This window comes from Ciconia boyciana, chromosome 3, assembly GCF_034638445.1.
Source record: "Ciconia boyciana chromosome 3, ASM3463844v1, whole genome shotgun sequence".
Classification (NCBI taxonomy): Eukaryota; Metazoa; Chordata; class Aves; order Ciconiiformes; family Ciconiidae; genus Ciconia; species Ciconia boyciana.
Window position 1 is genome coordinate 62,981,360 of NC_132936.1, and position 19,690 is coordinate 63,001,049.

At 38.6% G+C, this 19,690-nt stretch overlaps 1 protein-coding gene across 1 annotated transcript in view; it reads left to right on the plus strand.

Annotated features, from left to right (window-relative positions):
* The first annotated feature begins 793 nt into the window (after positions 1-793).
* ENPP3 (ectonucleotide pyrophosphatase/phosphodiesterase 3) overlaps positions 794-19,690 on the plus strand; it is a 45,630-nt gene continuing 26,733 nt past the window's right edge. Inside the window, exons 1-10 of the mRNA XM_072855875.1 lie at positions 794-1,090; positions 4,587-4,665; positions 7,877-7,999; positions 9,052-9,177; positions 10,648-10,708; positions 13,082-13,179; positions 15,827-15,906; positions 16,482-16,601; positions 18,100-18,209; positions 19,567-19,632. Of these exons, the coding sequence (XP_072711976.1) occupies positions 974-1,090; positions 4,587-4,665; positions 7,877-7,999; positions 9,052-9,177; positions 10,648-10,708; positions 13,082-13,179; positions 15,827-15,906; positions 16,482-16,601; positions 18,100-18,209; positions 19,567-19,632 (980 nt within the window). The 5' untranslated portion in view covers positions 794-973. The remainder of the gene's footprint in view (positions 1,091-4,586; positions 4,666-7,876; positions 8,000-9,051; positions 9,178-10,647; positions 10,709-13,081; positions 13,180-15,826; positions 15,907-16,481; positions 16,602-18,099; positions 18,210-19,566; positions 19,633-19,690) is intronic.

Consider the following 19,690-nt stretch of genomic DNA (forward strand, 5'->3'; position numbering starts at 1 on the left):
TTAACTGGGCTGTATTGGATAATGTGGGACCTGAGCATGACACAAATGGTATAGAATAAGGGGTGGCGATTGTACTGGTTTGGGCTAGGATGGAGTTACTTTTCTTCATACCAGCTCATATAGTACTATGTTTTGGATTTGTTTTTACAATTATAAATAATATCAATTTATTTATTATAAATTACAGTTCATGCAGTACTCAACTTCAGAATCAGATCAACATTTGAAAAGTTACACTTGCATAGCCCTAATAGGCTATGAAGGTACATTTTCATAACAAACACCCTTCCATTAACCACCAAATTGAAAAACAAATAGATTGCAAATTGTACTTAAACAAACCTTTTTATTTTTTATTGAATTTGATTTGGCTGTATGTCATTTTTTTAAATGAGTACATCTATAACTACTGAAAAAACATGTAACAAGCTGAAAGAAGTATGTGACAAAGATGGACTGAAACTAAATGAGAGGAATCCTCTGGTGCTAAATAAGGAAAGGGACCTGAAAACATAGGCGTGACACACAGCAGGAGTTAAGAAACTCTCTACTTTCATGTTGGTTTTGTTTAATATATTTAAAACTTTCTTTGAAGATAACAATACTCTGGATGATAAGCTTTTAACCAAATAGTTGAGTACTTGTGTTATTTTTGCATTTTATTGCTTAGCAATGTTATTACTCCTAATCTCCAGTAAGAATTTGCCTAATGCTGTCCTTATCTTGAAACGTGGCATACAGGTTCTCTGTACACAGATAATGCTTTTAAACCTTTGACCTTTCTGAGTCATTTTCCTGCTTACTTTGGCTTCCTGCAAGCCTATCACTGATGCAAAAGCTAGGATCTCATAAAAAACCTATGAACAAAGTACCTACACACTTGAAGTGGGAGTAGCGTCTTAGTTGCAGCTAACCCAGCTGGGGAGGCTGAGGAACACAGCATACGTGCAGCCGAGAGGCAGATCTCGGCAAAATGGAGCTTCAAGATAATATCATCAGTCATCGAAGCGGACATTTGGATGAGGTGTCTTTAAAACCAACAGAGTATGTGAAGAAAAAAACCCTCCTGAAATACAGAGCCATCTGTGCTGTAAGTAGGTGCTGTTCTTCAGGGCTGCTGGTTTAACAATTCTCAAATTTGCAGAATTTTTAGAAGCTTCATTGTATTAATATACTCATTCAGGGTAACTTGGTAATTGGTGCTTAAAGTTTTACAGCATGAATGCACTAACTTCCCTGGCAGATTTCTAAAGTTATTCTGGTACTTATCAAGCAAACTTGTTTTTTTATGGCAGTTAACTGCACTTTTTGTTTTACTGCCATAACCTGACAATTCTTTTGCACAGCAAAGACATTGCTTCAATACTTTATTTTATACATTTGTTTAAAACAGTTGTGTTTGTGGCCAAAGCAGCCACAGTTCCTTTTTGCTTACGTTTTTATCTTTGGATTTGTCATTAACAAAACAGAACATGCGGGCAAGACCTTGGTGAAAAACACTCAGGAAGCAAGGCATGGGAAAAGACTAATGAACCGTTTTGTACAGTATTGTCAGTTCCACATCTCAAATATTGAGTAAACTTTTTCCCTCTCCTCCAGTGCTTTGAGAGTCATGCAGCTGCCTTGTAAATAATAATGTGTAGGGGGTTTGTTATGCTTTTTAAATCTTTTGTTGTAGCCAATACAGAATTTTAAGCTTCTGTTCGTGACCACAAAAGAAACGAACATTAAAAAAATATATATGTACGTGTATATGTTTGCACAAGCTCTTGCATCTGTAAATTGGAATTTAGAGAAAATGACAGGTGCTGATTTTGGAAAGACTCAAAACTTAATTTGGAAAACAACCCTATGAAAAAGAGAGTCAAGTTATGATAGTCTTCAGCTCTATGTCGTCAGAACAATTCCACATAGTACAACTTCCTATTTAATGCTGCATTGTGCAAGGATTGCATAAAATATGAGAGAAATATTGGAAAATGAGAAAAAAAGATAAGATAAAATGACACACATTTTTTCCTTAAGTCTTCAGTGAAAATAAATGAATCATGAGAAAGAATGTGGGAAAAATGCCTAACTATGAAGGAAAGTAAATTATACTTTCTAGAGGTACTTGGAAGAGTAAAGTGAGAAATTTAAGTATCATAAAACATATTCATTCTTCCAAATGCACTAGTTGTCAAATGCCTGCCTATATGAAAAACAAAATCTAAATATTGGAGGTGTAAACTGTTAATATTCTGTACCATTTATCTACGTTTTTTATAAACTATATGCATGAAGCACTTCCTTGGCAACTTTTTCCTGAAAGTTTAGGCAGAGAATTGTGTACTCACAGTCACACTGTCTAATAAGTCCTGAAGAGAACAGAGCATATGCATTAGGAACAACTTTTTTATGAATAAGTAGTCATAGTCCTGAATTTAGACATAGAAATTAGCTGTGGAAAGTCTGAGGATTTGAATAATGCTCAGTTATATCAATCAATGTTATTTCACCTTAAGGATGAATGTCCCAAAATCAAGGGTCTTTGTGTGAATGCTATAATAAATGCAGCATCTCATCTGTATACCTGCTATGAGTTTTGGGTTTTTACTTCAGCTCTCTCATTGCTTGCAGCAGTGGGAATGTTTGTTGCTGTAATAGCTGTACTTTCAATTTAGTATCATCTATTTATTTCAGTTACAAATGTGAGTTTTAATGAAAATGGAGAGTAAAACCATAGTGAATTTTAAGGTGAAGAGTGCATGCCCTGGTGATTGGGCTGACCTGTACTCAGGGAAACGAGACCTGTTAGGTTATCCTGGCAGTGTTATCCTCCCTACCCAGGAAGAGTGGCTGCTGTTTAGCCCAAATGCACCCCCTGATTCTCAGCCCTTGCTGACTGGATGTAGGATTACACTGCTGCCTTCATGCCTGGGCTCTCTCTTCAAGAGACTTCAGCATTTCTGCCACTTTGGGCAATCTTGCCAAACACGCTTATCCCATCCGTCTCTCTTAGGCAGTTCTCTCACCAATTCTATTTCCATTCCTACTTTTGGGGTATTTCTCCCGTACAAAAACCAGGGAGTGAGCAGCAGGAAGGAAGTAAAGGTGGGAGAGAGAAAGTGAAGGAAGTAACTTTGGTGTTGCTGGTGTTTGGTGTTGCTTGGGAAAAAGTCAGTGACATGAGGCTGGAGAGGGTGTGCAGCAAGGGAGAAACAGGAAATTCTTGAGCATGGTCACAGGGAGCATAGCAGCAGGAGGAGGAAGTGTGGGGTCTGGAAGGAGCCCCTCTGATTTTATCTGTCCAGAGGAAGAGGTATGTGCCGTGCCAGACCCACAGTTAGGTTTCCTGGTTGTCCCTGTTAGAGGGCTTAGTTGGAGTGTGCCACACTACTGACTTCCTGGCTTGCACGCCCGGATCTTCCTGGTCTATGGGAAGGAATAACATGCGCTTAGGCTATCCCAGCATGGAGCTGCTCCATGGCCAAAGTGTAGACCCACGCCTGAGAACTGCGCAGCCCTCCCTGCTGCCAGAGTTCTGCCCAGCACCTGCAAGGCAGGACGGGCAGTAACAAGGAGCGTAGGGTGTTTTTGTGAGCAGGGATGGGTGAAAAGTAACAGACGGCATACGTGCACTTGGTTATATCCTACCCACATATACACTTTTTGTGAGCTCCTTATAATTGCTGTAATCTCAGTTAAGAGGCTCCATTATAGTAATACTGAGCATGAGAGCAAGCGTCTCTTATTTCTACTCTATTTTGAATCTTAGTATTTGCTAGTGCCTGGTGGTTCCTGGAAATGGCAGGAGACAAAAGAAGGCTCTGAGGCAAAAATGGGAAAAAAACTGGTCTGGTTTATGGTTATTTTCCGTGATATGCATTTTCTTTCCCATCGTTGCCTTAGTGAAGAGGGAAGTGCACACACTATTAAATACTCTGAGAGGGTTGTCACTTTTCACTGTGCCTTTCAGCCAGCATACATCGCCATTCATCTTGAGTGTCTGTTAAACTGATAGAAGCTTCCTTAGCTCTTCCCCAATCTGCCAAACGTATGCTGCTTTCCGTTATGGGGTTTCCTTGCGCTGTTTGCCTCTTTCGTATTTCCTCTAACCTCACTAACGGGGTGACTTATTAACAGAAACTGGCATGTGGATGCAAATTTGATATTTGCAGCCTCAGTCCAGCTGAGTCTCTTAAGAAATCCCTGTGAGCATTTCAGGAAAATACAGAAGTTAAATAAAAGCAATTTCCTTCTGTTTTCACAGATTAATAAATTGTGAAACAGGTAAATATATTGATTACTTTCTACTGGCTTTTGCCCAGCAAAGAATTCCGCGAATTACAACATGGGACTGGTCACAGGTTAAAAGTGCAGTATTAAGGCGTTGGCTTGTAGGCAGTTCACAAGATTGTAATTCTTGTGCCTCTCCTATCTTCAGGCTCAGAATGTCTCCAATTTTTTGATGAGCAAGTTCAGAGAAATGATTAGTTCATAAGAAATCATACTTTCATAGAAATAATAATCATACAGTTAATTTCTAATAAACATAACAGTTTATCACAATTGTGAACTTTAATTTTCCTGTGTCTGTGTGACAGGTTCTGCTGTGTGCTTTGGTGGTTGTATCCCTGGGACTAGGTTTAGGACTAGGACTGAACCGTGGAGACCAGGAGCAAGGTATGTTTATGATACTTTCAGCATAATTACCGCTGAAACTAGATCTGGTAAAGGCCTTCAGCAGAGGCTGTTCTATAGCGTAATGTAAATGCTCTGTGAAAACTTACCACCTGTGAAAATAAAGTTCTTGCATTTTTCAAGTTGGATCATATGAAAACTGTACACTCACAATCTATGCTTGAAAAACATATCCTAAACCACTGAGCACCTTCCTTCTCTTTCCAGAAATGTTAAACCTAGTTCACAACAGGTTTGGAAATTTTATTATAATGCTACTTTTAGGAAATGTGAGATAGGAGTTATCTTATTACATATAATACCTTGCACTTATTTAAGCAACATGTTTTGTAGAAGAGATATCATTGGACCATCTTCAGGACTCATGTTTTGGGTACATTGGGTATAGTTCAGGTGGCTAATGTTAAAACTGATTACAAATTTTCTCTGAAAACATCAGTTTCTGTAAAGCTATGGTAAAATGGGGATAATGCTTTGATTTGGTGGAATGTTATTTTTTAGTTAGAAAAACAAAGTAGCATTTTGATGTCAGGAGGTCAAACTGGATGAGAACAAACACACCACATAGTGAATTAAATAAAACACTTCCTTTAGAATCAAAACAATAGTAATCTCATAATGGAGGATTTCAAAGAAGCACAGTCTCGTTCTCATTTCTAATCAACACATATTGAACTTGTTTACCTACTTATTCATCAAGTTTTCGCTCCTTCTGAGATCTTTCAATACTATGGGCCTAGCAAATAGGATGAGATGGAACTGTAATTGCTTTTTGATGATGCATATGTTGTAGTACAACTTTCTGTGTAAAATATGTAGATACCCACAGCTTTAGTCTTCACTGACGTTTACCTGAGGAACTTGGTCATAGTTGCAGTCAGTGAAAGATGGCATGTTAGCATTTTGGTGTCTCTGACTGCAGATGTTACAGAGCAACCCTAAATAGGGACTGACTAACTTTATTTGCTATTTTCCTAACCAGACCTACCTGGGAAGGATGAATTAGCAACACACAGTATTACACTGCGGAGTGGGAGGGGAAGCCTCAGCCCTGAGCAGCACACCCTTTGTGCAGTTGCATTTGCTATGAGGGCAGTGGGAAAGAGTGCTGCTGTTCAGGAGCAAAGGGAGTTGTGGTCAAGACAGGTGCTGGGGGCTTGTGGTCTCAGGAGAAGGGGCCTGGAATGGAGTCAGAAGAACCTGTCATTCTGTGTGGTTAAAAATTAGCACAGAGTTTGCATTTGATGATAGTACAATTGATTCTGTTTGTGTACTCAAGGTAAATTTGCTTATAGCTCCTGTAATTGTAGTGACGATTCCAAATAAAAGTTAATGAAATAGGAAATCCCTGACCTCGCATAGTTACGTAAATATTGTAAAGAAATTACAAGCATGGGTTGCAAATTGTGAGGGGTATGAAGAGTTCCATTATAGACAGAGGAAAAGGTTTATATTTTTTCTGACTTAGACTCACTGTGCTATATTATATACCATTTTAAATCAGGTAGACCATCTGAACAACTTTGGGTTGTTCAAAAGCCAATGGATAGAGGAAAAATTAAATGAAATAGTCTAAACTTCAACCAAAAAAGCACAGAAAAACTGTTTGCATATGTTTATGTACATTTGTGAAAAATCATAGCTCTTTCTTGACCGAACAGACTCTAGTCATAAAACACCCTCAGTTACTTCTTTCCATCTCTCCTTTTGACAGATCCATTTATGCTCATTACATATATTGTTTATTATTCTAATTATTTGCAAAGCTTTCTTGCATTGAACAATAGTTGTTGATGTAAGCACTTAAAACTCAAGGTACAACATGAGAACTTTCTACATGTGAAACGAGCTGGCTAGCTTGAAAAAAATCATTTTAGCTCTACATGGTTTCTACACAGTGGATATTAAAGCCCAAATTTTGTAGGTAGTGCACCCTGCAAAAGCACGAACCTTTTGGCAACTGTCATAGAATTGCACCAGCAAATCTGAGCAGTTATACCTATCCCTGTCTAATGGTGTGAGTGGACAAGAAAGCAGGAAATATAGGTGCTCAGAGTGGTGCACACAGTATTTCTGCCGTACAGAGAATGCAGACACAAGGCTTGTCCTGGCTAATGTGGAGCTGCGGGTGATGTTTGGAGATTTGGGGTTGTCCTCGGGTGTCCTCGGGTGTCCTTGGGAGAACCAGAGCTCTCCCTTCTCCCTGCACAAAGGTGTCAGAGCTGTGGTGAGGAACTGCATGTCTCCATTTCCATCACGAGGCCCTTCATTTGGACCCTTTTCTTTCTTTTGATCAAAACAACCAAACCTGCAGAATTTTAAGGGACATTGTAATGATGAAATGGGAGAGGTATGGTCAGAGTCCCGAGTGCACTAATAAGCCTTATGGGCCCTGCCCAGCCCCCCAGGGCTGCCCCCACCCTGCCCATGGCCCAGGACCCCATTTCAGCCCTCCAGGGCCATCAGCCCCCGCCCCAGCAATGCCACAGCAGGTCTGGTTACCAGGTCCCCACAGCCCTGCTCTGTGTGACCATGGGTCCCACTGAGGCAAGCCCACCCACAAGCCAGCAGCCTGGCCTTGGCCTATCCCTATCCCCAGGGAGGTGCCCAGTGCCTGGGGTGGGGCTGCCCTGGTGCCCCCCCAGCTGCCCCGCTCCTGGCTGGGGCAATGGGACAGGCCCTGGCTGCCCGGCCCTGCCCGGCTGCCCCCGGGGAGCCCCGATGGCTCTAGGTGCCCAGCCCTGAGGGAGCCCCTGTCCCACACAGCTCCCTGGCAGGTACATTAAGGAATGTTCTAAGCGGGAGTCGCTCTTCTCTTGCATCCTGGACCCAGAAATGAGGAGGGGAGACACCAGTTTCTCCCTCCTCATGCTGGGATGGTGGGACACCCAGGCATTGCCTCCTGTGCCACCGGTCCTGGGGAGACCTGCTGCAGAAACAGCCCTGCCACAGGCTCTGGGCGAGCACGGCCCAAACAGCCACCAGGACGTTCAACGTCCAGAGGACTTCTTACAGCTTTTGTTTCACCTTGCTGACCCTTGTGCTAGTGACCGCATTGGAAAATGACTCAGGAAACGGATTTGAGAAATTATTCAGCACATTTTTCCCCACAGCCTGTGTCTGTGACCCATTTAACTGACCTGTCTGGGACAGGGTTATCTGAGCACTCACACTCGCTGCCTTCTCCTTACAGTCAGCTGCAGACACAAGTGCAATGAGCCACACAGGAAAGAGGTGCCTGGCTGCCGGTGCGACAGCGGCTGCAAGGAGCGTCGGGACTGCTGCTGGGACTACGAGGACACCTGCATGGAACCAAGTATGTTCCCTCACAGGCAATGCTCACTGGTTTCCATTTTATTTTGGGTTTGTTTTTTTCACATGATAGTAACAGGAAAAGGATAAATTGTCCTATTTACGCAGATATATGGAAGTTATGTCACATTCCCTCAGGGAGGGAAGGACGTGGCAGTGTCGAGTTGCTGCTGCACACTCAGATGGCTAGAGGGCCATAATTTGGTGACTGGCAGGACAGAATATCTTCCTCAGTCTTTCTCCAGTCAGATCCCTGTATTTTTGTCCCCTGTGGATAACCAAAGCATTTGCAGTGCATATTTCCTGGCCCAGATGAAGCTGTGGATGAGTGTGAGTGGAAATCGTAGGTTATCTTTGACCGGGGCCCTGAAACGATGCCGCTGTGCCGGCACCTTTTGCACTTTCGAAAATGACTGGGTGTTTCCCGGTCAGGTGCACTCTCCAGCCTCATGCAGCGCTCGGTGGGGGCCTGGGGCTGGAGGAATGCACTCGTCTTCCAGGGGACCGGCCTGGCTCTCCAGTTACTCCCTCTCCTCTCCAGTTACTCCCTCTCCAGTTACTCTCCTCTCCAGTTACTCCCTCTGCTCTCCCAGCAGCTGCTCGGATGTTTCTTCATCCTTATTGCTTTTTCTGCCTGCTTCAACCCTTACATCTCTTTTTTTGCTATCTGCTGGGAAGCACGTGCAAGAGCAGGAAAAAGATCCATTTCCTTCTCTTTTTCTTCTGTAGGAGAAACACGGGTTTAATTATTTTTTTTAGATCTTCCTGGAAGTGTGGAAGGCATTGAAGAGTGTGACTTTGGGGACACCTTTGCAAAAATAAATAATTCTATGACTCTGTGTTACCATTCAATGGCCACAGAAATAGGCTTTATGTGTTAAACAAAATCTTGAGTTTTCCTTTCAGATAAAACTTCTAAAGCAGCTCAAGCAGGACATGTAAATTATAGTTTAACAAAACCTTTTTTTTTTCTTTGCCTGTTTGGAGGATTTCCACACAAAGGAGTTTACATAAGGTTCTGTGAATGAATCATAATCTTTTTCTTCCAATTTTCAGCCCGATCTTGGAGGTGCACTAATTTCCGTTGTGGTGAGACACGGATACCTGGAAGTTACTGTTCTTGTTCTGATGACTGCTTGCAGAAAAAAGACTGCTGTGTAAACTACAACAGCGTTTGCAAAGGTAAATCAAAAGTCAAAAAGATTTATATATAAATGGTTCTGTGAAATAAATAGATGGGCAAACATGGCAAATATAAAGGGACATGCATTTGTTTCTCAAGATTAGAGTCTTACAGTGACATTTTGGAAAATGAAGATGTTTTGAGGTGAAGCTTTTGGTATTTTTGACTGGGAAAAAGACGGTTTCTGGAGAACAATGTGAATGTGTGTCATTCATAAGAAAGACAGAATGTTTTGAATATTGCAGCAGTATACCAAATGTGGGGGTTTTGGGTTGTTTCTTTTTTTTTTTTTTAAAATAGATGGAGATGTGTCTTCCCAAAAATAGATGGATATGTGTTTTCTGCTTCAAGCTTCATGCAATCTGAAGTACATATTGTAGTAATCAACCATCCCTAATTTAAAATTTCCCATCCTTTTAATTAGAAATTAATTTTCACATTGGATTTCTTATGTTTTACTTATTTCTGATTATCTCTGTTCAAGGCTGATTGTTTCATACAGACTCTGGCTAAACACATAAAGAATAGCACTGGTAAAACTGGATTACAGGAATGATACCTGAGGATTATACCGGTGGCATAAAACATGGTATCTGTTATCAGAATTCCTTTATATTGTGAGGTGGCAGAGATTTAAGGCAACTCCTGCAAAATTATATTTGTCACCTAAATTCAAATTAAAGCTAAAAGCAGTCAGGAGTTTGACTAGGTGCTAAATTGATTGAGCTGATGTAGCTAAGGTCACTGTACATCCCTGCCTTTGGCTACTTACTAGGAGAGAAGCTTTCTGTGGTGAGCCAAGAACTTCAACAGCCACTGCTTCTTCTCTTTTCTTTATATTTTTTTCCTTTCTTGGATGCTTTCCTTCTTTCTTCTCTTACTGACCTCGCTTATTTCTTCCAAAGAGATGGGCAAACATTATCATAAATGAGTATAGCTGTGAAGCAGGTGGAGAATATTCAAAGGACAACAGAAAGAATTGCTTGAAATTTGGAAACAATGGTCAATAAGGAAAGATTGAAGGTGTTTGGGCTCTTTACAGAAAAAAAAAAAAGGCTAAAGGGAGCCCTGGCAATCATCTCTAAATGTGTAAGCAGTATCTGCAAAAAAAGAAGGCAGTAATCCGGTGTGGACAGGATACAGTTTAAATGTTTTCTGTTTAAAGCCAGATAAAAGTTAGGCTAAGCTTTCATAATGATTTCTTCTCCATTTTGTTTGTTTGTTTGTCTGTGTAGTATATGTGCTTTGTTTTTAACTTACAATTGTAAGCATTAGCACTTTCAGGGTTTGAGGGCCTAATAGGTTGCACTAAATTATTTCTAAAGGTATCTTTAGGCCTCCGTTTCTATAAATCTGTATTGAAGCAGAAAAAGTACCAGGAAGAGCTCTAAAAAGATCAACCAGGAAACTCCTTTGTTGTTTGTGTGGGGTTTTTTAATGCTGACTCGGTATTTTCTTTGGCCTTTTAGGTGAAATACCTTGGGTAGAAGAACCATGTGTATCACTTGAAACTCCTCAGTGTCCAGCTGGGTAGGATAAAATAATTTTGTCTTCTTAGCAAATAAAATCGTTGTGATGGTCAGAAATACTCCAGTGGCCTGAAGCAGGTCTTCATGAGGTTTTCATATTTACTGAGAATAAGGTTCCTGCCCTGAGGAATATTCTATAGAAGTGGTTTGCGGCTAGCAATGTTTTTTCTTTCTAAAACTTTTGTCATTTTGTTGCACATTCATTTATCATTTACAGTTTAGAGCAGAGTACAGGAGTTCAAATGCAGGTTGAAAGTCAGTTTGAAAAGACATGGAAAAATTTTTAGAGTTATCTCAAGGTTCATGTATCACAAATTGTTCATAGTCCATTTTATGTTACCATATTGTATCTGTGATGATTCGGATAAATCACCTTATGCAAGCTGTAATAACTGTTAGAATCTGTGATTGCAATTCTTTATCTAAGTAACAGGGTTTTTTTTACTTGAATTATCTGCAGGAAAAAAGGTGTGTTAAAAAAGAAGCTATGAAAGTAGCCGTATATCTACAAATGCTGAAACATTGTAATTCAGATGTCCACCTGTAGATATTTTGCTATTTGTGCAGTATTGCAGAATCATAGGTAGAGGCTAGGCAGAAAAACAGTTTAAAAGTTGTTCTCAAAGAAAAATGGATTATTTTCTGGTTCAGGTATGGTATTTGTGATGTTATCCATTATTCTATCTATTTTACTGTCAATTTAGTTTAATTACAACAATAATACCTTTAGTATTGTGGCCTTTTCATGGGTTCCTGCATGCACCTCCCAACATAGGTATAAAAATATACTTTTTAGGTTAACAAATAACTTGCTGAGTTAACACAGTTTCATAGGCTAAAGCTTGGAAACTAGTGGAGGAGAGCTTCTTTAAGTGTTATAAACAGCATTGCTATATAAAGCTCCGTTTGATTTCAGATTCAAATTAGGAAGCTGTTTTATACAAACTGGTTTTATACAAACTGTTGATACCAGTGTACTTCTGTGTTTTGGAAAGACCACTGCAAATGAAAAACAAGCTGGGATACTGATTACTGCCTGATGTGAATATATAACCTTTTTTTGATAGTTATCACTCAAAGTATTACTGCAAAAAATGGTTTGGAGTCAGTTATCAGTAAGTGCATTGTATCAATCATTTCCTCCCCCAATATTTTCCAGGCTTATGTACTGAACCATTCCTATAAATTACAAATAGTTGGGGTTTTTTTAGATACTATGTGTAGTGAAGCCTGCTTCAAACTACATTTTTAATTTAATTGTATGTTTACAATTTTTATGCTTCTTTATATGTTTCTAAGGAGACTGTAAAATATATAATGTTGGTTAACAAAAAGACTGAATCTGCAGAACTAGATGACTTGATCCTACTGATTGGGTCACTTGGTGTTATGAAAAAAGGTGCTATAGCACCAGCACTTTATAACTGCTAATGCGTCTTTCTTTAGGAGTCCTTTTAGGCTGGTTAAGAGAAAGCATGTTTAAGAACTTTGAAGTTTATTTTCACAGCTAGCACCTCTTAGTTAGAATTTTTATAGCAAGAATTTGAACACTGTTCTAGAGATCAGCTGCAGTTTGTGCCTATTGTATCATATCTACTGTACGAACTCAGATCTGAGGCTTTTATCCTTGTTTCTTTACATAAAGTCTTACCCTAAGCGCATTCTCAGATGCTGCATTCCTTTTATAGATTTGAGTTCAGTTTGTCAGGGGCCTTGAGGCAAAAAAGTGTTCTCCAGCTCCATAACAGCTGGGAAACTTGAAAGATATAATCCACAAAGAACATGGACTGCTTAGTGATGTCTTCAGAAAGGAAATCTGGTAAGTTAAGGGGTTAGCACAAACCTGGCATTGCAAAGAGTTTACGTTTCCCAGCACTGAGGCCAATTGACCCTAACTGCTTGCTGGGTTATTGCTGTACTTTTACAGTCCTTGTGCAGCTGCCCTGAAAGACTTTTAAAGATGCATTAAGAGACAAGAGGCAGAATTCAACCCATTACTAGGTACAGAGGTACTTCGGCTGTTCTATACTCTGGGCTTGTATTTGGATGCTAGTCTGCAGCATTTTTATTTATTTGTATTTGTAAATAAATATTTGTAATTAAAAGATTAACAAAACTCAAATTCTTTTCCTAGGTTCTATATATACTGAGTAGCTTGTATTTTATTCCTCCAGTGGTTTTTTTCAGGAGGATTGTGTATTTGCTCTCAAAATTGAACTATTTGTTTATCTCGCACTATGATCTTAATTCTGGGAAGTACATGGAAATTCTGGATCCTGCTTTTAAATGTAGAATTTATATTGTCGTTAAAGATCTTAACAAGTCACCAACTCTCCAAACTCCTTTACGATGACAAACTCATATTTTCCTGTAGGTTTGATCTGCCACCGCTTATCCTTTTTTCAATGGATGGGTTTAGAGCAGAATACTTGCAAACTTGGAGTTCTTTGCTGCCAAATATTGAAAAACTCAGTAAGTTACCAAGAGTGCTTTGACTATTTTCTTTAAAAGCCTACATGCAACTTTTCCAGTCCCTTTTGCTGCTGTCATGCATATGTATTGCTCAGCAATAAGAAAATCAGAAATCAGGTCTCCCTCATCAGTTGTATATTTTCATTATTATATGTTCTACATTAATTCTGGTATTTGAGTGCACAGCAAACACAATTTTTTTTAACAACGCCTCTAATACTGGTCATCAGCTTTCTATTAAATAAATAGTTTGAAATATACATTCAAATACAGTTTAAGACTGAAAAAATGTTCCAGAGAAGGATTTCCTGCATTCTCTGTACTCCATTGAAAAATTCTAGCTGATAAGGAGATCATTATTAAAATATAATATGAAGAGAAAATGCATTGGGTTATTGGGAAATTTTCCTCAAAAATGCACTTTTTCAAGTCAGATATTTTGAGCTATTCAAGGGAAGCTGCATATTTAAAAGTATATTAGTGAATATTACTATATTAGCCTTAAATGCAATGTAATTTATATATTGGTATAATTTAATATATTGATATGATTGCAGTAAGGTTCAAGTAACTGTTTCCTGATATTTCTGAATATTGGGAGAAAGAGTAAGTTGAAGATCTTTAGCTTGTGCTGTAAAGGGCTCTAAAAAGTGAGACCCATTAGTGCACACTTCATTATAATTTCCTGAATATTTTTGAGCTCAGCTCTCAAGATACTTTGTACCTGGACAAAATGTCTGCAAATTTATTCATTTCTTCTCAGCAGTAATAGTCTAAATTGACAGTGTTCATATCTGTTCTGAATATACCATATTCTGTTTCTATTGTGCTCATTTCAAAACTTCACATGGATGTTACATAGTACTACATTTTACTGAATAGTTAACAATCTTATTTGTGGATAATGAGGGTATCCAGAAGTCTGAACTTGTGCAAACCTGACTTCTTGTGCAAATGTTTTATTCGTTTATGTTTTTTTGACATTGGAAGGAACCTGAATCAGTGAGGAAATCATGCATGCGGAAGTCAGTGTTCAGTTCCAGTCTTTTGAAACAGGCGAAAAGGAAATGCCAAATTGACAAAAGGCATGAAAACCATGCTACATGTATGTTTCCAGGAAATCCTTTCAAACAAGAACAGATCTAATTCAGCATCATTCCTATTTGTGGTCAATTTTAACAATTGCTTATGCACATTCATGCTTATACTTGTCAGAAATCTACAATGGAAAGGAAAGGGAAATTCCTTTCTTTGTAAAAGAAAAAACATAATGCTGATTTGTAGCATAAAATACTTCCTCTGTATTAACTCCATTAACCTAGGGTTTTCAGTAGAGCTAATCAAGCTAGTTGTTACAGAGTATGTACACATGGAATGTAGCTCCTTTACCGTTCAAGAGAAATCCGTAAAAAATTATGCTGTTTCTCATGTATTTGTCAATTGTTCAGCCCTTCTTTAAACACTCTTTGAGCCTTTTTTTCTGTATTGCACCAGAACAGTTTTGTAGAATAATTTCAGGCTTTCATTGTTTAGTTGAGGTTGTTTTAGTTAAAATCAGTTTCTGTTCTTTGACTGAAATGCTGTACATCAAAGAATAAAGTGTGTTTGAGTGTGAATCAAATAATCATCTGACTACAGCTTAATACAGAACTGTTTCTCCATGAGTAAGATTAAAAAATGGCATTAAGGCATCTTCCAGTCTTCACACCTTTGTTTTGTTGTAAATAAATTGGATGCTACAGTGGATTTAGATTTTACAGCTGTTCAGGCATGGTAAGTGCCTTAGATTGCTGAAAAGTGATGCAATGTTTGGAGATAAAGGGGTGGGATTCACTCCACAGCAGGACATCTACATTTAGATATGTTCTTGGACGTGTCTGCACGTGTCTGAGATGTCTACATGCTCATTGTAGTCAGTGCGTTTATGGTTAGTACAGTCTGTACAGCACAGTGCAAGAGTCTAGAGAGCAAGTCAGCTCAACTGACAGACAGAAGGTGCCACAGGACAGATTGTTGCCTTAACCTGTGTTTCTAGCGTACATCAGAGTGCTGTGGCATATTCTAGGTGGCCTTCAGCAGCTGTGTCAGGAGGACATAAGACTCTCAGTGATCTTGCATCAAAACTGCCAACTTTCATGCAGATGTCTTGGATATCTGAGGGTATCTCAAATGGCACTGGACTCCAGTGCTTAAGCAACTGAGTCCTTCCCATGCATCTGGTCACCAGACAGCTCTGCAGAATATCTTGCCTAGGCTGACGCAAGGCTTCAGTCTCATTGCGTAAACTTATATGTCTAGTGCCATTTTGTATCTCAGAAGTATCTGAGAGACTCATTTGGGTTGGCAGACAGGATGTAGGAGCAGCATCTGAAGGCCAGGCAGAATCATTAAAGATGTCTCAAATGGCCCTAGGCATCTAGGCTTTAGGCAGCTGAATTGAGTGTCCACGGTCCATTAACTGCAATGAGACAGTAGGCTTAGCTCACAAGTAGACACCAGAATGTATGCATCTTAATTTACAGTCACATTTCCCCTCTAATACCACAGCGACTGGCTGTGGTGATTTTTTGGTTTGTTTTTAAGACTGTTAGTTTTCAATTAAAAAAAATTATAAGAAAATTTATATTGATTCCATGATCTGTTGCAGAAACATGTGGCACACATTCAAAATACATGAGAGCTGTTTACCCCACAAAAACCTTTCCAAACCACTATACTATTGTCACAGTAAGTGAGAATTTGCTATTTTTCCTTTTCATTATCTGGACAACATAGAAGGGATTTTGTGGTGCCAATCTTTTTGTGGGGCATGGGAACTCAAGCTATAGGACTAAAAGAGAGAGAGATGCTGAGATAGATAGTACATGCAGACATGATCTATGTGGCGATATATGTATGCTATCTGATTCTGGCCTGTGAACTGGTTATTTCTGATCTTTGTCAGTCTAATTCGATACGGGTGAGTATAGGTGAGGACACAGCCATTTGATGAGACCGTGTGTTGGGATGGGTTTGGCAGCTGATATACAGCCACATGACATATATGGTAGTTAATCTATAGCACATCAGGTTTTAACTGGGCTGGGGAGAAAATATGGAAACTCAAGGGAACTTGACAGACATACTGTATTCATTGGCAGGAATCTGATGATCTGTGTGAGTTAGGAAAGTGCGTTCTCTTTCTGTGATAAAACAGCCCTAAAAATAATTGCAACGCTGCAACAGTGTGCATTGCAACATAGTTTAGGATCCATTTGATTTCAAGACTCAGATTTTCTTTTTTGTTTATTTTCATTTTGCAGGGATTGTATCCAGAATCTCATGGTATTATTGATAACAGCATGTATGATGTAGACTTGAACAAGCATTTCTCTCTTTCGGGGACGGAAAAATTCAAACCTGCATGGTGGAAGGGCCAGCCAGTAGGTTTATTTCTCACCATGGTATTCCTTTATGTCTGGAGTGGCTCATGTGCCATATTATAAAACAAAACAAAAAGAGAATAAAATGCAAAGCTGTGTGATGTATTTGCAGTACATGCTAAATATCCTGTAGGCTTCATATTATAGGCTGCATACAAAACAGTTTGCTTTTTATGAAAGTAAAAGAACTCTGAAAATGTTAATTCTGAGACTTAAAAATTCCACTTAATGTAGCAGTTAGTAAAAAAGACTTAAATATTTTGGCTAATATTGGAATGGATCTCTTGCCACAGGAAGCCACAGTGAATTTTTGATATGGTTTTATTGTGCGGTATTTTTTTGTTTGTCTTTTGACAACTAGCTACAAAATGAAATCTGAAAATCTACTTCCAAATTATATCCATTTACAAATATACTTACAAAGTCCAGGCATATAAAAGCAAGGAAGAGAATAGCAAAGAGCTTAATTTCCAGCAAAATGAACGCTTGTATATAACATACGGCACATTTAATAAAAAAACCCCACCCTGATTGTACCTATGGTTATGATTAATATTATTCATTTACTAGAAATATCAAGTTGTAATAATGGTACAAAATTATAAAAAATACACATGTAGTATATAGTATATTTACTTAATATACATTTATATATTTATTTATGTGTGTGTGTATGTATATGTCTGTGTAGTCATGTTTATAGTACTCAAGTACCCAGGTTTTGGTGCTATTGTTTCATGAAGGATTCCATCAGTTTTGTAACAGAACCACAGCTGCACTCTAAGATGAATAGAAAGATGCCTTCGTATAATAAAGTTACATAACTAGAATCCATATCTTAGAATAGAATAGAATAGAATAGAATAGAATAGAATAGAATAGAATAGAATAGAATAGAATAGAATAGGACTAGACTATTTCAGTTGGAAGGGACCTAGAATGATCATCTAGTCCAACTGCCTGACCAATTCAGGGCTGACCAAAAGTTAAAACATGTCAAGAGCATTGTCCAAATGCCTCTTAAACACTGACAGGTTTGGGGCATCGACCACCTCTCTAGGAAGCCTGTTCCAGTGTTTGACTACCCTCTCGGTAAAGAAATGTTTCCTAATGTCAAGTCTGAACATCCCTGATGCAGCTTTGAACCATTCTTCTGTCTTCGTGATCCATTCCACTGGCATTTGCCACAGGAAAAAAGATCACTACCTGTTGCCAGTTATGGAAATACCTGTATGACTTTTTTCTATGCTGAGAATACTCAAGAAATGGCAACATCCTGGCTTCTGTGCTACTAATTTTTCTTCAGAATGTGTATGTAGAAAACAAACTTCAAATCAGATATAGTCATTAGGCAACTGTGTGATGTGTGAAAGAAGAAAGAGAAATGCATGCTTGCAGCCCATATTTCTGATCCAATTATGTATTTTTACTTTGGTGATCTGAGGTCCTCCAGTGGTGTAAATGCCATAAAATAATTTGTTTGTATCTTTACCCATAGGTCTGGCTGACAGCAATGTACCAAAATTTGAAAGCAGGCACCTTCTTTTGGCCAGGCTCTGATGTTCCGATTAATGGAACATACCCCACCTTGTACAATGTATTTAACAGGTAAGTTTTTATAGGGCTTGTGGTAAATTCCTCTAAATTACTCAAAAAATCCAAATTGCCATATGACAATTGAAGGAAATGAATTATAAGATTTTTAAACAACAGTCTGATAGATAAGCGCCATGTCACATCATCCTGCTTTTGCCACGGAACTACCAATAGTAGTTGAAATTTTCAAAACCATTTAGGGGATTCACAATGAGAAAGTCAAAGGGTACTGTATATTCTGCTCTCCTAGACAGTTTTGAAAGTTTCAGCCAACTGCAAACCACTGATCTCCCACTAGGAAAGCATTCTATAACTGATTAGTAGCCACTGCTAAGCTATACCAATGATTACCATATTTCCACACATAAAATCTACACATACTATATAGCCCTTTAAAAATACTTGTATTTGAGAAAAAGCTTTCAGATAACCTATACCGTAAGACAGTGAACACAAACTTGGAAGCCGTGGCAAGAGGCTATAGGAGGCAGAAACTAATTGAAGAGAGGATGCTGTATAGGGAAGCTACTGAAGGAAGATGGGCTCTAAATCAATTCCCTTTGGTCTTGCTTCTGTGTGTGATAATGTGCACGCTGAATCATAGTTCTGTACGTTTTGTGTAGTTAATTCACAGTTTACACATGTGCAAATATAGCAATTACCTTCATAGTATCTTTTTTCTTATGGAAGGCATTGATATTAGTAAATTATTTCTAAATTTTCATTATGATTTCAGTAAACCTGCCATGATTCTTCACATTTACAAATATAATCTAAAGCAAGTATATAACTGTAAGTCTCTATAGATAGCACAGGTTTTGCAGTGATGTGTAGGATTGGTACTCAGAAAACACCTGAGTACTGTAGGTAACTAATGTAAAGCTTGTGCATGACTTTGGGGGAAAGCAAAGCTATTAATGGGTAAATTCCTTCATAGGAGACAAAGCGTGACCTCACAAAGAATTTGCTGGGGACATTACTTGCTTTTAAAATATGAAAGTCCACGGTTTATACATGCTAGAAAGAATAAAAAAATATTCTGACTTGTACTTCAGATTTATGTCCTGAACTTGAAATCTCTTTTTTGCATGTATTTAATTATAAATAAATGAGTACTCCCACCAACATCACGTGTTTGTGTTTGCAAAATCAGGATCTGTCTAATTTACCATGGAAAGTGAGTTACATTCAATCAAAAATGAGAATAATAAAACTAGTTGCTGGTACCTTGTTAAGATTCATCATTCTTGAAATCCAAATCTGTGACTTTACTATACGACGAGAGGGTGGACACTTTCTCTGTGTCTTGGAATTAGAAGGGCTTATCAGAAAAGCCTTGTTAACATCATATCTTTTTTTTTTTTTTCAGTTCGGTTAGATATGAACAGAGAATTTCAGGAATATTGAAATGGCTTGATTATACCAAAGCTGAAAGGTAACACTTAGTAATATCTAGCTGGTTTGTGACACTATAGCTTAGAAAGGTTTTTATG